The sequence below is a fragment of the Seriola dumerili genome, unplaced genomic scaffold, assembly GCF_002260705.1.
Source record: "Seriola dumerili isolate Sdu_G_001 unplaced genomic scaffold, Sdu_1.0 BDQW01000017.1, whole genome shotgun sequence".
NCBI lineage: Eukaryota > Metazoa > Chordata > Actinopteri > Carangiformes > Carangidae > Seriola > Seriola dumerili.
Window position 1 is genome coordinate 7,875,571 of NW_019174272.1, and position 23,028 is coordinate 7,898,598.

At 39.5% G+C, this 23,028-nt stretch overlaps 4 protein-coding genes across 4 annotated transcripts; 2 read left to right on the forward strand and 2 right to left on the reverse strand.

Moving 5' to 3' along the window:
- Positions 1-2,666: 2,666 nt before the first annotated feature.
- hnf1a (HNF1 homeobox A) lies at positions 2,667-9,491 on the forward strand. The gene is made up of 10 exons (XM_022756662.1): positions 2,667-3,773; positions 4,886-5,085; positions 5,268-5,448; positions 6,022-6,224; positions 6,398-6,540; positions 6,630-6,771; positions 6,860-7,048; positions 7,129-7,244; positions 7,406-7,490; positions 8,965-9,491. The coding sequence occupies exons 1-10, from the start codon at positions 3,424-3,426 to the stop codon at positions 9,093-9,095; spliced, it is 1,740 nt and encodes a 579-aa protein (XP_022612383.1). The 5' UTR covers positions 2,667-3,423; the 3' UTR covers positions 9,096-9,491.
- Positions 9,492-9,569: 78 nt separating this feature from the next.
- cunh12orf43 (chromosome unknown C12orf43 homolog) lies at positions 9,570-12,088 on the reverse strand. Its single transcript, XM_022756674.1, has 6 exons — positions 11,969-12,088; positions 10,832-10,862; positions 10,472-10,570; positions 10,273-10,352; positions 10,101-10,188; positions 9,570-10,014 (listed from the first exon to the last, which is right to left on the reverse strand). Exons 1-6 carry the CDS (start codon positions 12,084-12,086, stop codon positions 9,660-9,662), a joined length of 771 nt encoding a protein of 256 aa, XP_022612395.1. The 5' UTR covers positions 12,087-12,088; the 3' UTR covers positions 9,570-9,659.
- Positions 12,089-14,211: 2,123 nt separating this feature from the next.
- unc119b (unc-119 lipid binding chaperone B) lies at positions 14,212-19,086 on the reverse strand. Its single transcript, XM_022753970.1, has 5 exons — positions 18,456-19,086; positions 16,594-16,707; positions 16,114-16,222; positions 15,816-15,988; positions 14,212-15,702 (listed from the first exon to the last, which is right to left on the reverse strand). Exons 1-5 carry the CDS (start codon positions 18,841-18,843, stop codon positions 15,590-15,592), a joined length of 897 nt encoding a protein of 298 aa, XP_022609691.1. The 5' UTR covers positions 18,844-19,086; the 3' UTR covers positions 14,212-15,589.
- A 72-nt stretch (positions 19,087-19,158) lies between these two features.
- pop5 (POP5 homolog, ribonuclease P/MRP subunit) lies at positions 19,159-22,581 on the forward strand. Its single transcript, XM_022753982.1, has 5 exons — positions 19,159-19,207; positions 19,295-19,437; positions 20,371-20,520; positions 20,610-20,693; positions 21,002-22,581. The coding sequence occupies exons 1-5, from the start codon at positions 19,188-19,190 to the stop codon at positions 21,106-21,108; spliced, it is 504 nt and encodes a 167-aa protein (XP_022609703.1). The 5' UTR covers positions 19,159-19,187; the 3' UTR covers positions 21,109-22,581.
- Positions 22,582-23,028: the final 447 nt, after the last annotated feature.

A 23,028-nucleotide genomic window follows, 5' to 3' on the forward strand; every position in this document is an offset into this window, starting at 1 on the left:
AATCCTCACCTCCAGTTGCCTGTTTAAATAATATCAAGTACATTTCCTTATATAGCCTATTTCTCACTAATATAAAGTCACACTACTCCTTTAATATACTAGTGATTCTGAGGTGCTTGCACATGGTTTCACATCCTCTTTGCTGATATCTTGATATTAGCTAATCTACTAGCTAACTTCATTAGCTTTTCCTATTCATCATTGGGCTTCTTGTTGAATCATTTCAAGTGAATGTCTATGGAGAGCCGGCTTGTATCAGTGTTGTTGTTTGCAGCTTTAGATATCACCGTTCGCAATGTGTCTGTCTGTCTTCATGCAACTTCCATAATGCAAACAGGCTTATGCTATGTGGTATAGCAGGAGGTTTGTGTGCTGTGCGCTCATTCATTGCTGGGGTTTAAGTATTTAATTAGTACCAAAGCCAGCTTCGGCTAATCTTCTCAACACTGACTCAACATGTGACCTGGTAACCAACGTTAAGGCCAATCAATAGCCTGAGCAATTCAAACAAAGACAATGGCGGCTTTGACTTGCGGGTATAAAATGGATGCTGTCCTACCTGAGGCTCAGAGTTTCTTGCAAAGTTTGCAGTGTGAAGTCTGTGGAGTTTAGGAGCTTTTTGTGCATGCTGACACTGAAACACATAGGAACAAGCAGAAATAGTGCTGGTTATGTCCTCACAATGCGTCTGTGTTTCAGAGCACCACTACAAGCTGAGAGTGTGTAACGCAGGATGTTTGGGCACAGATTTAGATTTGTGATTGTCCTCTCTAACACAGTTCATTCTCACTGAGTGTGTCCTGCCCGCTCACAGGCCGACTCTACCCTCTGCAGATGAGCAGATGAAGCTCTGGAAGTGGGACAGGCGCTATTTGGACAGGAATTAAGGGGTGTGTTAAATTTCTGCATGCATGATCAATGGGGTTGAATGGCGGGGTTGGGGATGGGGTTGTGGATGAGGTGGTGGTGGGGACTAGGCTGAGGCAGAGACAGAGAGAGAGCTAGCAGTGAGAACACATACAGAGAAGCCAGCAATGGCTCACTAATGAGAGATGGACAGTGTGGATTGTATGTCATTACCAATCAACATAGCTTTGAGTTTCTGTGTAGAGAGAAAATGCAAGCTCTAATGTGTGCTGCATGTGGTCCTTTTTGATAAACCCAGCTTGTGTGGTGGAGCATTAGTCACAGCGGTATCTGAGCTGTTGGAAATCCACACACACTGCCCTCTGTCCGGTTTGGTGAGGAGTTTCCTCTGAATAGTACAATGGGACTTAATTACAGGTCAGTGGCATGTCTCAGGGAGATAGAGGGAGCTCTGTTACCCTTCCAAATACAGTATAATGCCATCTTCCCAAGGGTGGGGTGGGGTAACACCAGCTCCACACAAAAAGGTGCTGATAGGCTGAACCTGAGAATGGGATAAGGTGATCCAGGCAGAGAAAGTGAGCGTTTTACACTGAAAGAGAGAGGGAAAAGATAAAGGACTACATTAACTCTTAAAGGTTTTCTCACATTCAGTTTGCCCTCTTTCCTTTCCAGTCTGCTGCCAACTTATCATTCTAGCCAACTTTCTTTGACAAAAAAAAACAAAAATGAAGAAAACACAAGGGGGTGAAACAAAGACAAAGTAATCTTGAATTTGGAAATACAAAAAAAACTCAGACTGTACCAAACATAGAGAAGAAGAAAAATACTTTAGTTATCCTACCTGTGGGGGAAGCTGAAAGTTCAAACATGCCCACAGCTGGTTTTTATTATGAGGCTCAGGTCAGTGAGTTTTAAAATTACATTATTTTAGTTTTCTGTGACATTAAGATCCTTAACTCAAAATCAAAATGAAAGGAAAGGTGAGTGTTTGTGGAGATGAGTGGTAACAAAGATAAGAGAGTAGTTACAATATCAACAGGTGAGTAAATGAAGTGTAAAATAATAACATAGCGGTAATAACAGAAGATTATTCTTGAAGCATTAATCAAACCAAAAAGTGCTTTACAAGGAAAATAAAAAAGTCACAATACAGATACAAAGTCATATTCACACGCAAAGAGTGAGAATAGTAAACCATAAAATATGTTACCAGTGGTGGAAAGTAACTTATTCAAGTGTTGTACGGCACTTTTTACTCCACTACATTTATTTGACAGATATAATTGCTATTCATTTTTCATATAAAGATTTTTCCATGCAAACATGCAAGCTTATAAAATACAACACATTGTTAAATACTGAGCCAGAGGTCCCCAAGCGTTTTGGCTTGTGTACTCTCATAATAAATCAGTGTCTATTTGGGGTTACATTTCTGATGTCTATGAATTGTTTGCAGCTCCACTAAAGATACATTGATTTCACATGGCTTCATTTTAATATGTCGGTTTTGAATATCTAACCAAACATAAAAAAGTTTAAACTAGCTCCACCTCAACCAGCAAGAAAAAATAAAAATACAATGCAATTTTCACATTCATTTTCAATATTAACGATTTAATATCTTATGTAATAATATACAAATCACAGTTTTGGGTTTGATACTTTAAGTATTTTGTGATAATACTTCTGTACTTTTACTTACGCAGGATTTTGAGTTTGTTTTTTTTTTTTAGCAAACTGTATACAAGCATAAAAACACATACATGCAAAGAAACAAAAAACAAATAAAAAGACTGTAAAAGTAATTTAAAAGAGGATACTGATTTTAAAACAATAAAAAATAATAATGATGTAATAGCCCACAACATTAAGTGACTGTAGTACAGAGATACATTCCCAGACTGGGCTGCTCTGATGTATAGATGACACAACAGCACTCTCAAGTGGCGCATAGCACAGGTGAAGCCATGTTTCTATTCAGTTAATCTGATGTTGGTCTGTGCCTTTATTGTGTTAAACTTGGCCTACAATTGACTGTTTTAACCAAATGCTTCAAAATTCAAGTTTGGAAATATCCACAATTCAAACAAAAGGATGATTTTGTTCCCCCCAAAAGTCAGTTTCAGTGTGAAATCAGAAATATCTGCACCTCACAACTTTTCTGTTATGTTTTCTTTGTCTTCTAAGTCTGCGCTCAGAGGTTATCTGTTTGCCTTCGCAGCTTTGTTTGCCACAGCAACATCCCTTCACATTTATTTATTGTTTTTAAATTGCACTTTGGTCACTGTTGGGGACTGAGGGAGGGAGGACAAAGTTCACAGGGCGCATGTAAGGAGGAGGGGGTGAAGAGGAGGAAGGTTAAAAAAAAGAAAAAAGAAGAAAATTGACCTTTGAAAGCAAAACAGCAGGTGGAGAGCTAAAACCAGACAGCTCAGGAGGAAATTCAACACAGAGGAAAATGAAAGTATACGTTCTGTGGAGCTGAAGAGGGACTACAGATATAATGAGGCCCAACGCTGGCTGCCTGGCTCTCATTTGAGTGTGGTAGTGCACATGAGAGCAGTGTTTGTTCGCGAGGCAGTGGCGAGGAAAGGCAACAGACTAATGGAGGGAGAGGATACTACCAGGGCAGCCAGGGCGAGGCCGAGTCGTCTGACTGCCCTTCAGGAGCAGCTGATCTGGGCCCTGCTGGGATCTGGACTGTCTCGGGACGTCCTGGTCCAAGCCATGGGGGAACTGGAGCAAGACAGGGTGAGCGCTGGCGCCGAGAGGGGAGAGAGGGGGGATGGAGAGAGCTCCGAGGAGGGAGAAATGGATTTCCCACCGCCCATATTCCGTGAGCTGGAGAAGTTTCCCCCAGAGGAGGCAGCCAAACTGAGGGTTGAAGTCGACCGGCTACTGCAGTAAGTAGATCCGAGCATTTCTCTGGAAGCTCCATGGCAACAGGAAAACCACCTTAATCTCTCACTAACTGCTGTTCTCACACAGCAATTTGTCTGGGCCTCCCAATAGGACCTGATCAGGTAAAATTAAAAAATGCCCTCACCACGTCATCAGCACTGTTTCTGATGCCCCCATCTCTCTTTGACCTCTGGCACCATCAAAACTAAGCACCTGAGAGTGGAAACAACAATTTTTCCCGTTAACCTCTTTTTTCCTTTATTCTTCTAAAGCTTGGTTCTCCTCTCTTTACCAATTCCTCCCTCCTTCCCCTGCTTCTCTGCCTGTCTCTCTCTGCAAACTGGCTCCTGAGGCGAATTTAAAGAGGGTTCCTCCTTTGCTAGTTACTAATTACCCACCTCCATCATTATTCTCTGGCCATTTCTTAATAAATAAGCTACACGCATAGGTGAAGATTAATGGAGTAGGGCTGGTCATGTGAGATTATGTTTACACAACGCATGAGTGATAGTTCTACACTCAGTTATAAGATTAATATTTGTTATAATACACAAAGTTTTTATTGGGCAACTTATTGAAATGTAAAATATAGTTATAAAATTTTCTTTGACAGGCTGTTTAAAAATATTTTATTACGTTTTATTAATACAATACCTAATTAATATTTGTGGGGTGAACTTGAATCTGTTAAAGTTAGGGTTCTTTGCAGTTTTGTGTATTTTTACTGCTCCTGACTTGACAGTTAGAAAGCGTTAAATTAGGCTTCATAAACCTTTTACATGTTTTTTCCCCTCCAGTGATCTGAAAGGGCTGGACTTTGCCCCTGTGTGCTTTCCCTTATCTCTCTGTCAATACGCCTCTCTCTACTTCGCTCTCAGTGGCCATGCTTTATATCTAATGTTGTAACAAACTGTGCCTGTTTAGCACTTTTCTAGAAGGGGTTTAACTATCAGAAATACCCAGAAATGTTTGGGAAAAGAAAATAATCAGTCAAATAAATAAAAATACACAAGATGTAAATAAATAAAAATACACAAGAAGATTTAAATAAATAAAAATGCACAAGCGGATGTACGAGGCAAGTTCACACAGACATGATGTCGTTCTCTTATAGGGAGGACCCCTGGCATGTTGCAAAAATGGTGAAAAGCTACATGCAGCAGCACAACCTCCCTCAGAGAGAGGTGGTGGAGTCCACAGGACTCAACCAGTCCCACCTCTCCCAGCACCTCAACAAAGGCACGCCCATGAAGAACCAGAAGAGAGCTGCTCTGTACAGCTGGTACGTCAAGAAGCAGTGCGAGATCAGCCAGCGTGAGTACTGACGCAGCTGTGGAGCTGCAAAGTCCCTCCTTTCTGCTTTCACACACGGTTCATGTTTCACAAACACACACCTTTTCACACACTCATCAAATGTCAGTTCTCTAGGAGACTGAGACAGAAAATTTTAAAAAGAAAAGAAAGAAAAAGAATAACACGCTACCACTTCCTTTCAGAGTTTACCAATGCCAAACATGGCCTTGCATCACTGGAGGAGCAAGGAGAAGATACCAAGAAAGGACGGAGGAACAGGTTCAAGTGGGGTCCAGCATCCCTGCAGATCCTTTTCCATGCCTATGAACGACAGAAGAACCCCAGCAAGGAGGAGAGAGAGGGGTTGGTGGAGGAGTGTAACAGGTGAGATACAGTGATGGCGCTAAGACCAAACAGTTATATTTTCTACCTATTTTTACAACCTTGCTGAAACATGATGTCTGATCTCACATATTTCTCTATGACAATATAATATGACTAGATTAGCAACGATAACAATTAAAGTCAGAGAGGAAAACAGTTCAAACTAATCTGCAGCATCAGGACTATGTGGGTGTGGTTTGGTCCCATTTAACTGACAGCTCAAAGCACTGCTGTGTCCAAGTAAGGTCTCACAAAGCCACTAGCATGGCTGTAGACGTACAGGCTTTCAGTGATCAGTAAACTATTATATGTCACAAGACTGCTGAAACTGCTGTATCTCTAAAGAAAAACTACTGGTCATTTTACCCAATATCTAAAGACATGATAGTATGAAAAACATGTGTGTCCCTGGTGGGTTTGTCTGGTGCATGAGCGAACACCTACACTAACCTATGTTTAATAACTGTAGCTGACTAGCTTAAATTCACCAATCGGAAAAAAATCTAGTCTCAAAGAGATAGTTTGGGCCTTTGAAATGTAAAGCCATGTATCAGTATGCCCTTCCTCTCTCAGGGCAGAGTGTCTCCAGAGGGGGGTGTCCCCCTCTCAGCTGGCTGGACTGGGCTCCAACCTGGTTACTGAAGTTCGGGTGTACAACTGGTTCGCCAACCGCCGCAAAGAGGAGGCCTTCCGTCACAAACTGGCCCTCGACACGCCTTTCACCAACCAATCAGCCTCATCTTCCAACCTCAACCTTCCACCAAGTCCCGAGCACGGTAATACCCTAACAACCTTCAAGCAGGACAAAGTTTAAAGACAAAGTGAAATTTAAGAGTGAAATCAAAACTGCCTCCCAAAGAATGAGTGATCTGTTCATACAAAGTTGGACTTGCCTTGGCCAGATCTCTAGATGTTGTGTTTTTGGGGACTGACTTGTGTTGTATTCCAGGTGTGAAATACAGCCAGCAAATCCTATGTGACACTGTGAGCTCAGCCAGGGGTAGCGGAGGAGAGAGAGTGGGACGTCTCGCAGTCAGCCCTGTCCAACTGGAGCCAAGCCACACACTCCTCGAGACCCACAACCCCAAGTCGGTGAGTGTGTCATGGTTCCTCTCTAGTTTAGAGTATAGGCTACATGCATGCCCTGGTGCTGTGATGACCATGTTGTTCTCTGATCTCAGGTGTCCAGTGGAGGCCCACTGCCCCCAGTAAGCACTCTGACCTCCCTACACAGTCTGTCTGCCTCCCCTGCTTCCTCACAGGGCCTCATCATGGCCTCACTGCCCAGCATCATGAGCCTGGGGGAGTCCTCACTTCTCATTGGTAACATTTGCTCGCTAGTTTCCTTTCTTTTCCATGTAAGAATAAAAATAAAAATCTGAGAAGCGTGTCTTTGCCTGTTGTTTCACAGGTTTAGCCTCCACGCAGCCTCAGACTGTACCTGTTATAAACAATGTAGGGGGAGGTTTCACCACGCTTCAGCCAATCTCATTCCAGCAGCAGCTTCACGCCTCTCCACAGCAGCCAATATCACAGCAGCTTCAGAGTCACATGGGCGCCAGTCCATTCATGGCAACCATGGCGCAGCTGCCATGTCACAGTAAGGCTTCACCAATAAAAAGACATGAGTTTAACATGTTATGTTGAGTAAGGATTTCATTCATGTGCTCCTCATTTCAGTGTACAACAAGTCGGATTCGCCCCAGTACCATTCGTCCAGTCTGCTGTCACAAGCCATGGTCATCACTGACAGCAGCAGCCTGGGGACCCTGACCAGCCTCGCTGCCGTCAGACAGGTAACAGGCCTGATGGGCTTCCGAGTTTAGGAAAAAAAGGCTTCAGCGCAATGGGATGATGGTGTCTGCCTTTTGTTGTGGCCGCCTGAGCCAGGTCATAACAAGCAATATTTGCTCTCATATTACATTTGCTAAATTGTCCTCTTTTTTGTTTTGTTTAGATTCTAACAGCAGATCCTGAGGAACAGACGGACCCACCTTTACAGGAGGATTCTCTGCATCTGCAGCCAAACACACCTGTGCCAGGTACACAGCTTTAAATCCAGGTGTAATCCCAGACACCTGCATTGTACTACAACATTTTTGAATTGACGTCATGTCTAGTTAGGCAAATGTCAAAGTGATATCTATGGAGGACCAGGGATGTCACCCGAAAAGTAATAGAGCATTTCCTTAATTTAATATTTTAATAGACATTAAAAATAGGAATTGTAAAAAGAATTTATAAATGAACAATTATATTAATATCAATATCAATATCAATATCAATATCAATATTAATTCATTAATAAATAATAGAATTTGAAAAACTATGGAGAGGCTAAAAGGAGAAGCTAAATGACTGGGCTGGTCTATTAGCTAATAGGAAAAGGAAATTGAGGAGAGAATCCAGGAAATAGCTTTTCAAATCATTTTTCAAATTTTATTATTTATTCATGAATTAGTAAATGTATTTAAAATGGTGTATTTAATGATGTTGACAATTCCTACTTTTAATGCCTAAAATGTGAATTTAAGAAAATGCTTACTTTTCCTGTGACATCGCTGGTCCTCAACAGATATTCTCCCTATCAATGATTTTTGACCATTTCAGAGCAACATTCATCATTCAACATGACACAGTCAATGAGAATACATTAAAGTTGCTCTACACTGTGTGAACCTTGGGGTGGGTAAAATTATCTGGGATTAATCTGAGGGATGAATTTGAGAAATTATAATCTTCTGGAATAATGTTTTGTTGGAAATGAAATTCTCTAATTAATTTTATCACATAAACTCAAACAACTGCTAACAAAAATTTTAAAGGAACATTTTGGGGACTGCGTTGGTCTTTCTTCCACACATTAGGTGAGATTAGTACCACTCTCTTACCTGTTCATTCAGGAAGTCACTATAAGAAAATGTACGACACATAACGTCATTTTGGAATTTCAATTTGTGTGCAGATTACAGAAACAAGATATAAAGCGTTAATTGATGATGGTGAGCATTGCTGGTAGTTAGCAGGCTACCAGTTTCCCCCCGTTTCCAGTCTTAATGTTAAGATAAGCTAACAGCTGCTGGCTCCACCAATAAAATTCTTCTTGTTGGTCATAGTGTGAACATAATCCAGTTGGGTGTTTACCTTTTTCAAGAAGTGTTTGATTGAGGCCTTATATATCGTGCAGAAGTCCTAGTCTGGTATTGATGTCCCAGCATTCTTGCCAAACTAATTTTTCATATGATAATCAATAATAGTTTTAACCTTAGCTTTATTTAACATGGCCTCTAGATCCAGCTACACAGGCAGGAACCCAAAGAAAACAAACACTCAAACCTCTGCTATGAAGCCTGAGCAGTACGCAGTTGAAAAAAATGTTCTAAATTGATGTTTTAAATGTGATTAACGATAATGACACTGTATGTAGTACTTATATCTCTGTGCTTCAAAGAAACATTCAGAACTAATTTTGCTTTACGGTCCAAATAAACTACTTTTCTCATTTTTTGTCATCAGCATCTTCTGAGAGCTTGGAGCTGTACCCTGCCTCTCAGACGACAGACAGCCATCAGTCCCACCTCCTCTCGCCTTCACCAACAGATATCAGCTCCTACATTCCTACACAAATGGTCTCGACTGCACAGTAGAAGTGCTGTGGGAATGTAGCGTCTCCTCACTATCAGCTGGACTCAGTTTTGTGACAGACAGCTACCTCTGGTGTTAAGCTCCCACAGAAACCTGGAGTCAGGGGCCACGGGGACATGATGTTTCAAAGACTCTCGGATGCAAACGCCATACAACTGCAATGTGAACAAGGATGCACGTTAAAGATGTGGAAGATTTGATACTCAAGGGAATCAACTGAAAATCAACACAAAAATGTATTTTTATTAAAATAATGTTTTGTAATATTCAGAGATTGTAAATTCAGGTGAAACTTATGAAGCACTTGTTACCTGCATTATTTTTTAACTCACTGCCTTCAAATGCTTTTTTCACATTTTAATGAGTCTCTTTCAAAGTAAAGGCTATTTGAAGAATAACCAAGACAATGGTATTAAAAGATTTTTGATGAAAAAAATGGCTTCCAAAAATATCCCCCAAATGTTTTGAATATCTCACCACCCAATCATTTCAAGCTTGTGACAGAACATGGCTGACTGGAACATAGACAAACATCCTATAACAGTAAAAGGTTAGTCACAAGAAATTCAGTCCAAAGCTTCTTCCACTGTGTTTCCTTCTCGCTTCTTTTTCTTTTTCCGTTTTACTTTGACTTGCGTGTTTTCCTGTTCTGAGCTCTCGTGCTCACCGTTGCTTTGAGCATTAAGAGGAGAAACTGCACAGTCCACCTGCTCCTCTTGATTCTGTTTCCTCTTTTTCTTTTTCTTGACAACATGGCTGTCTTCTCCCTCTGCCTCTTTTTTCTTTTTCTTTATTTTTCCTGAGCAGGGCGGCTCCGCCGAGGGACGTGAGAGTGTAGAGGGCAGTGTCAACGAGGGTAAGAGATCTGTGACTGCCACCGCTGCCTCTCTCAGCCTATTTTCCATCTCGCTGTCGCTGTCACTGTGAAGGACAAAGAAATACATAATGTTAAATTCTCAAGTATTTAAACAAATCAACATTTTAAAGAAAATATAATGAATAATAACCTTGAGCTAGGAACTGGTCGACGCCTCACGGGGGCTGGAGGCTCCTCGGCTGTCTGTCCTGGGACTGATGTAGAAAACAGACGAAATCCTGAAAAAAAAAAAAAAAAAAGCGTAGGTAGCCATGCTTAAAAATCATAAAAGCAATAAGGGTAATAAGACAGAGAAACATTACCTTCATCATCGTCGTCATCATCATCACATTTTGCTGATTGCACATAGGATGAAGTTTTGGTCTGTGTTTCTGTAATGCAACTTACAGTAACAAACATATAGCATAAAAGAGGTGTAAAAATGTGCATGTATCCTTTCCTCACAAAACTAAAAAGAAAAAATGCATCACTTTGACATGTTAAACTTCTCTAACAACTTACCTGTCAAGAAGATGTCCCAACTTTTTAGCAACATGTGTTCGAAACCCTTGACTGACCTGGAGCTCGTTGCCATCATGTTCATGGTCAGCGACAACAACACTATGACACAGTAAGACAATAATGAAACTTGCTTATTTTTCTTAATTCAACCGATCATTTTCATTGGGGGATGCTTCAAGCTGCAGATGAAAAATCTTTATATTTGTGACAGGGATAAGTACAGTAAGGTCTACAGAACTTCCTATGGTATCTGCAGTTGAAAGGCTAATAATGAAGGCTACTAAAACTGTGTGTGGATACAGACTACATTACACTACTGCTGTCTGCACAATGGCTGGTTATTTTGAGAGAAAGACATACCGTTTCGACTGTTTCACATCACTGTCTCCTTCTGAAAATACACAAAGACAGCTACAGTCATCAACAGAGACATAAATGTAGTAAATGAAGTACTCCACCACTGTTTTTACAGACTAGCAGCAAGTTAAAGCCCATACACTGCAAGAGGTCAGAGCAGGGGTCTCCGGAGCTCACCCCGTTTTAGAGAAGCTTACCCAAAGGTTCAGAGAATATAGTCTGTATAAACCATGGATGGATAGTACAATCTTTAATCAACAGAGCTTCACTCAGTAAATCTCTTCCAAACGCGACTAATCAAATACAGAAACACACACCCGCTCTTCAACACCAAATAATTATTTGTCAGTTGTCAGTCCAATGAGTTAACATCAAGTTTGTTTACATCAGATCTACTGTAGGCGACATGCAGTGATAGCAACTCTTCTGATAACATATAAACTAAAGTTTTCCAACAAACAGGAAATGTGTTGCTATGGATACAGTGAGTTAAACTGTGGGGTTCAACTTGAGCCCTGTGTTTTTTGTGGTTTTTTTACAACATGTTTGTTGACATGTCTGAAAATTAAATGTGCTGAAATAGCAATGTTATGTTTTTGTTTATTATGTACCTCTCACTGGATTACTGACTGAGGAGCTTCTTTTCTCTGGTTTCTCAGCAGATTTAAGGACGTTTATTTGCAGTGGGGTTATCATGTCTGCCTGTTCAGGTTTGACTGAAACATGATTCAGATTTTTGTCTGATGTGAGTTTCAGATGTTTTAGGTACAAAATGTGAGGTTTGAATGTTGATATTTGATGACCTGTTAAATTATCTTATTCATCTGATTTGGGTTGGAGATGTGTTTGAGTGTTTTGAATAAATGTAACAAGCGATATAAGACATGAAGAGCTCTAAAATCAGTTGGAGACCACTGGGTCAGAGGAAGGCACTGGACTCACACAAGTAAAATGTGTGTTTTTGACAGTTATGCAACTTTAGCCAATGTTGAATTACAACTAACTCCTCTATACACGAATCAGAAATATTATGGGGTGGTCTTCACCAGCCTAATGTCGTTTTTCTGCAGGAGTTTATCGGTGGTGCATTACTGCTGACTGGATCCCTCACGAGAAACAAAACGACAAAAAAACTTTCACCTTTGTCTTTGACAGGTCGTGTCTCCCAAACCGCCTCCTGACATCTCTTCAGCGCTTCATCGTCACTGCTGCTGGAGTCGTCAGAGACACCAACCATCTTTTTAACGGGGGCCGCCATGATAAGGCATGTGCTGCTGCTGGTGTCGTCTTGTTTTGTGCTGAGGATTGTGGGTAATGTAGTGTCTTCGCCAACGGGAACCGTGCGGACAGAAAAAAATCTAATTTCTCAGATAGCCTGTGCGTTTTTATTCATCGCTGAATTCATACAACTTAGAGAAACAATCTGAACAAGAATATAAAACAAGTCTTGACAGGTTCATTAAAATCCTCGTTGTGATTACAGAGTTCAAAGATCTTGAAAAACAAGAGCTTGTGCAAAAATGACAACATTTCATGAAAGGTAAAGCAATTTAAACTTCAGGAGTGGAGATCAGAATCAATTTGAAATTTTTAAAAAATGAACATGGCGCCAGAATAATGTCATACTAAAAATTAAAAAAAAAAAACACAATGGGATAAAATCATGTGGGTTTAAAAATATCAGCTGCAGCAACTTGCTATTTTTTGCTTATATTTTGTGAGGTACAAATATAGCTGACATAGTGTAAATATACATTGATAAAACCATGTTTTAGTGTCCTGGACATGCCACATGATCAGATTACCTGCTTATTGTTTATTATTCATGCTATTTGTGAAGCCAGCTGGAAGACAGGAAAGCCCCCAAAAATCCCTGATAATCTACTTATTAAGAGCACTAGCTTTTCAATGTGAATATGTTTTGTCAGCCATTTTTATTAACAATAAATCTAATATGACGTGTATCATTTGTAAAAGCAGCCAATATAAAAAGAGGAATTACAGTCAGTCATGTAGTCTTTTTTGTGCAGATACACAAAGTGTACTCACTTCTCAAGGCATTTAGATAATCAGAATTTAAGATAAAATACCACTGACTGATACTGTATGGCAAAACAAATGTAGTGTTATGAACTACTACACCATCACTGCTGCTTCCCAGCAGTTCAACCGACAAACACCCATTGAGTCCAACTGGCAAAACAATTGAGGTTGTATAGGGTCATGGAGCAAAGATTACGGCCGTGTGTGCCTGACATCACACTTGTTGAATGTTATTAATGGGTACGTAATGATGACAATTTTGTAACACGTTGAGTATATGAAATGTCTTATGTTAGGCTATATGATGTCCCTTGTTTCACACATGGCAGTACTGCAAGATGCTGTAAAATATTATATTCATCAGAGAGTGTGATGTGAAGAGCTGAATTCTCTTCCCTTCATCTTATTTTGGGTGAGAGAAGCATCGTACTGCAGCGCTTGCCTTCAGCAGGATGAAACGCAAGGTTCTCAGACATTAAAAAACACAATGAACGCCTGGATACAAGGCACAGGGAATCAATATTACAATGTACAGTAAAAGGAAGCCCAGATCATTTGAGCATGGAAAAAGATTATCAGACCGTTTCGGTGGTTTTGCATGATTTAACCGATTAACTGCAAATTACATATCCCACTCTTAGAGCAATTGTGACCATTTACAAGGTTTAAGACTTACTTCCAGCCTTTCAGGTAGCTGCTGATTTTCATTCATTTCTGTGCAATATGAAAATCAGTAATATTGAACTAGATAATCACAGTGGATATTTACATTGCAAGCAGTGACTATTTTCAAGCTTTTCATTGTTGAGTGATTCATGGCGTATATCAGACACTTTTACACCGAGTTACCAGATTTAAGGAAGACCTTTTAGTATATGCAGAATAATTTAACAGTATCAGTGCCTCCTGAATGGCCATGAACTTGAATGAACACTTCTCTGAGTGTCAACAAATAAGCATTAGCTGCTTAAGGGAGCTGTTTGTAAGTTTTGCTAATGCTATATAGCCAATGGTGGCATTAACAGCTATTTACTTAACAGTCTAGAAGAAACGTTGCAGGTTCAGCATCACACTTCATTCTTTTACTCACCAAGACCGGTCTCCAGTGGTGGAAACCAAGTCCTTTTTTGCTTTTAATTCTATCACTTCTTTTCTTCTTCTGAAATTAGCATGCTAACCAGCTAGCTAGCTGCAGCCCAATTGACCCATCTCTTCACTTTCCAATACTGAGTCAATGTATCGTTCAGACTGCCCTGAGGGAGCAGCCCTGCTCAGAGGGTGTATAACCTCTTGTACTGTAAATGCAATGATGGCTGACTGGTAAGTAAACAGCTGTTTATGCTAAAGCTGGCCTTGTAGCAATAGCAAAACTTACAAATAGCTCTAACTAAGTAGGATTTATTGCAGGACTGTTGTGAAAAGTTTCATTACATAGTACTTAATAGACTTGTGTGTAATAAAAATATTACACAATTTGTAGTGAACGAAGAACATTTACAATAAATTGTACAAAACCACCGATATGGTCCTTAAGCAGGGCTTCCATGAATAGAAAGAGACAGGTCAACCTCTGTATCTACCCCAGGACCTGATTAAAAATAAATCAACCCTGATTAAAAATAAATCAACTACCAAACTACAAATCTCTGTACTGTCAAGTTGTATGCTACTAATAGGTACACCACACCATTGGCCAAAGTCAACTCCTTCAGAGTGGGATTCACAGTGCTGTTGTACCAAATGAACCAGGAAAACAGACCTCAAGGGATTAAATATCTGTGATTACACACTGGAGTGGGTAAACAGATCAAATAGTTTTAGACATGGACGGCATTTAAAGAAAGATGTATCAAGTCCAGTAACTTAGATTCTGCTGCTACCATGTCCTATTCAGGTATCCCAGAGTTTGACAGGCACTAGATTCCCAGTCGACAGCCATGATGTTAAAAAGATTTTGTCATAAAAATGTAACAGATTCTAGCAAGATGAAGATGACATCTGAAATTGTGAAAGGACTGCATGCTGTTGTTGAAGAGATTGGTCAACCTAACAATGTACCATATAAAATGAACATCAAGCTTAAATATCTAACAAAAACAGTCCCAATTACTCACAACTGATAGTAGATATCTAAGGAGCAATGAAACTCAAACAATTTCAACTAGTGCTACATGATCATCTATGACTAACAATACTGTAAAACATCTAGTTAATGCTCGCTTTTCCATATGGGAAACACAGCGGTCAATGGCAAGAGGTGGTTCAAATAAACTGCAACTGATAACATCTATATATTTAAGTAAATGAAGTAGTAACTAACACAGTCTATGGGCTTTGCCATGAGAAAGTCTGTGACTCAAAGTGTCCCTTTCCAGCAGAGACAGAGACAAAAAAAGGCAAAAAGTGTTCAAGCAGTAACATGATACTTGTATGACAAACTGAAAGACAGAACAAAAAGGCTTCAATCAGATTTAACAGAGAAATATTTAACAGAACATTCCTCTGAGTCCCAGAAACTGAGCTCTGAGAGGTACTGATGAATGGATCCATGATTTCATTACAAGGCAGATGTGGTCTGTTGATTCTGAAGTATGTTGTCATGTTTGTAGGAATGTCCACAAAGGAGAGAATACTTCTGTCCACTGAAAAGCTTTCTGATGGTTGTAATCCGAGAAATCAATCCCCTGGGAGGTATTGCACACATTTTCACATCAGGTATTACAGACCACCATTGTAGGCATAGTCTGCCTTGTTGTGCATGATGAGTTTGTTGTCCACAAAGTAGAAACTGTCTGATCTGGTCTCATAAGGGTGCTCCACCATTAGGCGAACTAGAAGGAGTGAGGGACAAAAAAACAAAGATTATTATACTATGGATTATGATATAAAATATAAACCCAGTAACATTGAAATAAGTGGCTGACCACAACAGACTAGAACTCACTGAGGTCGTCTGGAAGCTGTGGAAACTCATAAATGTGTTCACATGTGTTGCGGCTATTAGGAATGCAAAAGCCAAAGTCAAAGTCAAAGTTCTTGAGAAGGCGCCCCTGGAAGTAATGCCTCTCAATCATACGAAAGCTGTTGATTGGCCGGTCACCCACTGTGAACTCGACACTGTAGTTAAGAAACAAACAAGACAGACAAAATTTACAACTGACTATCAAGACACTGACAATACAAAAGGTTGATTACTATGTACAACTATGTTCATTCAGAAAGTTATAGTCGGTTTTACTTACGTTGCACCAACAGTGCGCAGTTTTAGGAAGGCTGGCGTAAACTGGTATCTGACAAAACGTCCTGCACTAGTGTCTACATCTCCACTCTCCTCTTCACTCTCCATAGGACCTAATACAGAAAACATGTTCATTTAACTCGTATACATTGACAGGATAGGCCAAATTACAATAATTGGCTGCATATATATGTATATACATATATATGCCTCTCCAAACTGGTCAACTTACAAAAGGACAGCTTTACAAAAACAGTTATTGAGTATTCACACTGCAAGAAGGTGTAAGTTTGCAATTACAAACTTTACAGAACTCTGACTGTACAAGAAAAAAATGGCTTGTTGCAAGAAATAAATCTCCGTGTGAAATTTATAATAGTAGCATCTATAAGTGGGCCCATAATTTGTACATTTCCTTTGTGTCTATCCTACATTTTAAGGATATTAAGCTTGGTTGGGTGGCAAAAGTTAATACATCACTTACCACTGTTGGGAGGCTTGGCAATCTCAAACAGGACTGTCCCTGTCTCCAGATCTCTGATTTTGAAACGTGTAAAGTCAATGTTGTAGATATTGTCTTCAGGTTTGCAAAGATAGTCTGCAACATGAAATAAAAGTGTAAGTTTGTGTTAAGAAAAACACAAACATATAAAAAGTGAGATCATTATCTAACAAGCAACCACCCATTAGCAGTCACATTATATTTAAAATGAGTCTTTCATATTTCATCAGGATGAATTTTGTGAGCACAGAGGCTTACCCTTACTTAGAGAACTGAGATAGCACTTGATGAGTAACTAGGGTTTCAGTATCTGTTTTCTAGCTTTGGCAAGCTGCAGTTGTGGTGAGTAATGCTAAAGCACAGGCTCAACAAAGTGTTGTGAGAGAGAAGGGAAGTAATGACATTGTTGTCTGGTCGGTGAAAAAGCCAAAAACAATGAGAGGCATTAAGCATTAGCTGCAACTGTTGCAGACAGGGTGTCTGGTGACAGACCCTGGGGTTTGAGTCAGAGGGTTCAAGCAGAGCAGTTGTGGAAAGGTTGTATAAAAACGTCCATTTAAACTACTTAAAGTTGCATGAAGATGTTTGGATGAATAAACTCTGCCAGCAATGGCAAACCGAGAAAGTCTGTGACTATTACCTTCACAAATGGCTGGAGACCAAAATAAAGCTAAACGTTTAGTGGGCAGACCTACATTCGACAGGTGGTAAGAAACATAGCTGTGAATGAGTTTGTGTCCAGTGTTGCAAACCACTTTCAATGGAAAGTGGTTAACGCCTGCTTGAAAAGTTGCTAAATGTTACGGGATGACATCATGCACTAATTACCATGTTTGTCACCTCAATGCGTTGTGCTCTGCTTAGTGTCAAATGGTCTTTACATCTGGTTGCTTCTCACACAGTATTTTGATACAGCCAAATTCCCGATTCACCTGTTTTCATTTACATATTTTTATGTTTCTGTTGTCAGACAAGGGAAAAGTATGCAATAGTGACTGAAACACAGCCCATTTAGACTACATGTTAACCAGCAGTAACTTTCAAGTCATTTCCAAGATGATTCTCAGCACCGCCAAAATCCTGCCAAAATCACCATACATATAATTTAAAGACAAAGGCTGTGCTGTAATTTTGCCTATATTTATGTAAATGTAAAAATGATCACTCAGAGAGAAAGAAGCTAAAGAATATCTTATTTTTGTTTTTTCTCTCACACAGTGCACAGCCTGCACATGCGCAGCTCATTCTCGTCTATGTTAGCTGAGGTGCTCTCACTGAACAGAGCAGACACAGAAACAGGTGCCTCTTGCCCGTACTGGTGACCGTCATCCATGAAAGACGCTGAGGTTTGTCCAAAAAGTCGCTAGATTTGTCGCTTGGTACTTAAAAAAAAAAAAAAAGTCACTAAAGGTATCTGAAAAGTCCCTAATTTTAGCAACAATGATGGCAACACTGTTTGTGTCTTTCTAATCTTTTTAAGATCATAAGGTCAGTCTTGTGTTTTCAGCTGCTTGACATTAATGCAGCTTTAAGGACAAGGGACCCTGAACAACAGTCCTTCTAGGTGGCCCAAATTCCTAGCTGCACCCCTGGGAACATCCTTATTCTTTGGTTAACAAAACAAACAATGAGAATGCCTGACTCACAGCAGAGATATATGGCGTTATGCATTTAACTAATTCAACATTAACCAGTAGATCCATTTACAATTAGCGGACCTATTGTCAGCTGTTTTGCAAACTGGGTGCTTAGCCACAATTAGCTCTGGGTAAATTAATGATGCCCGTTGAGTGGTGTGATTTAACCGTATTAAATAAAACCAAGTTAACGTTCACAAAACTTACCCTCCGTGACAGCCCGGAGACCCAGGACATGGTCCGGGGAAATATCTCTTCCCAGAGCCCGGAGTTCATCCTCTGTGACCACAGGCCACTTATCCGTTTGACTGCGCCTCGACTTCAGCTTCTTCAGCATACCTCCTCCGATCTTTCGATCCCGGTGGGTCGTCTCCGAACTGCTGTCTGCGTCCGCTTGTCCCTTGCCGACTGCCTGTGTCGGTTTGTTTCGAGAACTGTTCATACCGGAAACTGTGGCGATAATGAAAAGAGTTGTTGTGCTTTCCAAATTGGGAGCGACTTGACAAACTGCGGGTGTAATTTCAAGATGGCGTAAAACGTGTACGGGGACGGAAAAGCAAGATTGTGATTGGCTGAGAACGATGGAGGTTGTCATAGTTACCGACAGGGTATGAATGGTTTAAAGCCCAGGCCTTCCCGTTTCCTCTTCAAGTGTGCGTATTGTGTTACCTCTAATGTGCTAAAGACTGGCCTGCGTTAAATCAGACAGTTTTCTCCTCTTCCGTTGGTGGAATGTTACTAACGTTCAGTGTTTCTGTTTGCCGTTAGGAAAAGAGTCTTGACAAATAATCAGCTACAGATTCGTGCTGCCCAGTGTACCATGTCAAGTACATCAAGTGTCGGTTGCTATTAATGTCCAGCGTGTGGCGCTACTGCATTTCCCCGGATAGCGGATAGGTTTGTTGACGGAAGTTCCCACAGAAGAAGAGTGGAGCAGCGATGGTACGCGTGAAGTCGAGGTAAAAAAAATGTCCCCCTCGTGTTCCATTTGCCCACATATTTGTGCTGTCACGTTTAATTTCTGACTGTACCTTATCCGTCGGCAGGTATTTACTGTGCGAAGTCAACGTGTCAGACCGGAGCCGCCTGTTGCTGCTGGATGACCGAACTATTGCGGTTGCAGTGAAGGCAGTGGTGGCCCGCACACACGGGGACTACGGAGCAGCTCTCTGCAGTGTCGGATTCTCGGGTAAGAAGTGGTGCAAGTACTTTTTAAATGCTTTACCTTGGTAACGTAGAAAAAACACAATTTAAATAAACTCAATTACAAGTAAAGATCCTGCATTCAAATTAAAAATACAGACCTATAATCAGAAAATGTACCTAAACTGCCAAAACTACTCATGTAGCAGAATGGCCTAGGGACGTGTTATAATATATTGATTTTTTATTTTTATTTTTACTTTTACTTAATTGGATTATTAAAATGACTAACTCCACAATTCATCCCCAAGTCATTTTGCACAGCATACATATTTGTATTGTATATAATTATATTTTTCTATCATTTTTTCACAATTATTATTATTAATTCATTATTGTAAATATTTTATCCTATTGTTAAACTTTTCTATTTATATTTAAGCTATCTGGCCGGCAGTACTTGTTTCATCTTTGTATATATTTATTCTCTTCTTACTAAGTTTGTTGTCATGCACACAAACACCAAATTAAATTCCTTGTATTAAACCAGATTCTGAGATTCAGATTCTGACATGGTTTGAAAACTGATACTGATCATATTTTTTTGTATGTAAAATCTTAACTAGTAAAAACAGCTGTTGGATAGATGTAATTGAGTAAAATGTAGCCTATACTATTTGCCTGTGAAATTTGCTGAATAGGAGTAGCATACATGTACAAGTACATATATTATTTAAGTTAATATCCATCACTGCTTGTAGGTTAAATTACTAGAGTTTTAGAGCTGAAGTAATATGAATCTGTCTAGACTTCTTAAAAAAAACATTAGATGTAACATGAGAATATTAAGGATTGTCCCAACCCTTCAACTCTTAGTGCTGATACTGGTTTTGACTCCAAAAATGATCACTAATACTTAAAGGACAGTGTAGTATTTACTAACCTCCCTGTGTTCTCTGCTTTTTCTGTCTCTTTTTAGTGAAGTATCTGAATGCTCATACTGGAATAGTATTTCTGCGTTTGCCCAAAAGGTGTTACAGACTCCTCTGGTCTGCATTGCCTTTCATAACTAGTGTTGAAGCTCGTGGGCAGAAGATTCCATGTTTTCTAAACTGTTTGCATGTGGGAGGTAAGAAAAACATCAACACCCATTTCATAATGAATCAGCCATACCTTTGAACAATCTTAAACATTAATTGAGCAATATTTGTTTTCCAGGAACAATTAGAACATGTCAGAAGTTTCTGATTCGATATAATACCCAGCAGCTCCATCGAATGCTCCCTAAATGTAAAAACGAAGGTAAGGGATTTGATTGACTCCTATCTTAATGTCATTTATACAGAACTTTGCACTTACAGTCAGTAGTGGTCTGTTTATTTATTTAGCTGATGTGTTTTTTTAAACTCTTCAATGATAAAGTCCTGATATTAACTTAAATGTTTACCAGTTTTGAGTGTGATTCTTATAGGATGGATTAGACCATTAGACCAGCCTTTTGAATTTTGCATTGCAGCCTTTAGTTTACTGAAGGTCTCAACATATCCCAATACAAGGCCTACAAAGAAAAACAGCATTTGACTGGTTCCTTCTCTTTTTTTAATTTACAGAGGAAAAACAACAGGTTCGCCAAGCAATTCTGAATTGCTCCCTAACAAGAGGAAAGAATGAAGCATTAGAAGATGAATTAGGAAGTGAAGAAGATGAAGGAGAGTGACTTCACAATGTGCAGTAAAAGGTGGCAGCTATGTTGTTCTCCCTGGATGTCTGGCTCTGACTATTTTGGTTACAAGATTAATAGGGGGGGGGGGCATATGAAGCCATTGAAGAAATGCATACCCAGCTGTGTGGAAACATGGTTCCCTGCCGCTGCTCAGCGGATTTGTTACCAAAGAAAGATGACTGACCTTATGCCTGTTTTCAACAGAGGAACACATTACATTGTATTTGTTTCACTTTGTCTCATAAATAATTTGGGTTGGCAGGATGACCTGATGGTCAGCATGAAAATTCTTTTACAGCAAGGTGAGGTTTGTTTCCAATGCTGATGCTGATTTAGTATCTGTTATTTGTTTTGGATAAGGCTCAGTGTAAATAAAACTGCAGTCGCATAGCAAAATAAGACTGTGGCCTAATTCTGAAGAAATAGTGTTTATTTTTTTAATGAATTTCTTTTGTATTTATACTATGTTTTGTGGTAGCTAATCTGTATTTTATTTCCAAATTAAAGAACTACTTTGGAATCGTTTCGTTGTGGTTCCCTAAAAAATTGACTAACTGCTGTTAAAACACTTTCAGACTATCTGCAGCCTATATTCAAAACCTCACTTTTACACTAAATTTAGTCTAGTTTTTAAATGTTAAAGTATTTTCAGTTGCACTACTGTCATCCTCACTCAGAAATATCACATCATCTACAAAATGACATGACAGCTATGATAGGACTGTTCATCAGTGAGACCAATCAGCATGAGAAATGATTCTTCGTAGATCAGAGGCTTGTGTGTCTAAAGCAGATTTTTTTTTATTCACTGATGAATGCACAGTAAATGCTTCAGTGCAGAGGAACTGATTGACAATATGACAGGTATCTTAATGTCCAGAGTCTCAGACTGACCATGCAGATTTTAATTTGAGCTGAGGGTGACGCCTCTATATGTAATATCTGAATGTCAGAGATCGCTGTCTGTGTCCTTAGACTGATCAACCATAAAAGAGGTAATGTTAGTAAAGATGGTAAGAAACTAAGGTCTAATCGGGATTTTAATCTTCTCCCAATGTACATTAATTAAATGAATGTGTCTGATCTCCACTTTTCCACGCTATGTCAGAAGCTGGCAGGAGGGGCGAAGACAGACAGAAACTTATGGTTTGTTGAAGAAAACCTGCCAGTGAGGAGGTTAGCTTAACAGTAAGTTACTGTGGCAACTGACCCAGAGTTAAAGTGATCTCAGTTTCAGGAAGGGAAAACCCAGAGATTCCTTCATCTCAGGATAAAGAAACTCACTTTTCACTAAACCCACCATCTGGAATAAACCCCTGATGATCAGCATGAAAATCCTTTCACAGCAAGGTGAGGTTTGTTTCCAATGCTGAAGCTGAATTTGTATCTCAAATTTTTTATTTATTTATTTTTTATTTTTAATAAAGGTCAATGTAAATAAAAGTGTCACATATCAAAATAAGACAATGGCCTAATTCTGAAGAAATAGAGTTTATTTTTTCTGAATTTCTTTTGTATTTATACTATGTTTTGTGCTTATCTTTATTTTATTTCCAAATTAAAGAACTACTTTGGAATCATTTTTGTTGTGGTTCGCTTAAAAAAAATTAACTACTGCACACACTTTGATGACACGTAGATCATCTAAACTTAGCAGAACTGTACAGTTGGTAACCATATTTTATTAAAGATGCCCAGATATCTACGTTTGGTCAATATCAGCTGATATTAAATAACCTTTAACGACACTGGTATTAGGTCAGTATGGTGTCATACCAATATCTTTAACACCACATGCAAATAATTAACAGAATAATTTTTTTCTAACCCCATTTTATTACCGTAAAACTGTAGAACTGGTTTATACCTACATAGCTGACAAAGCTGTTACTACTACATTTCCCATGATGCCTA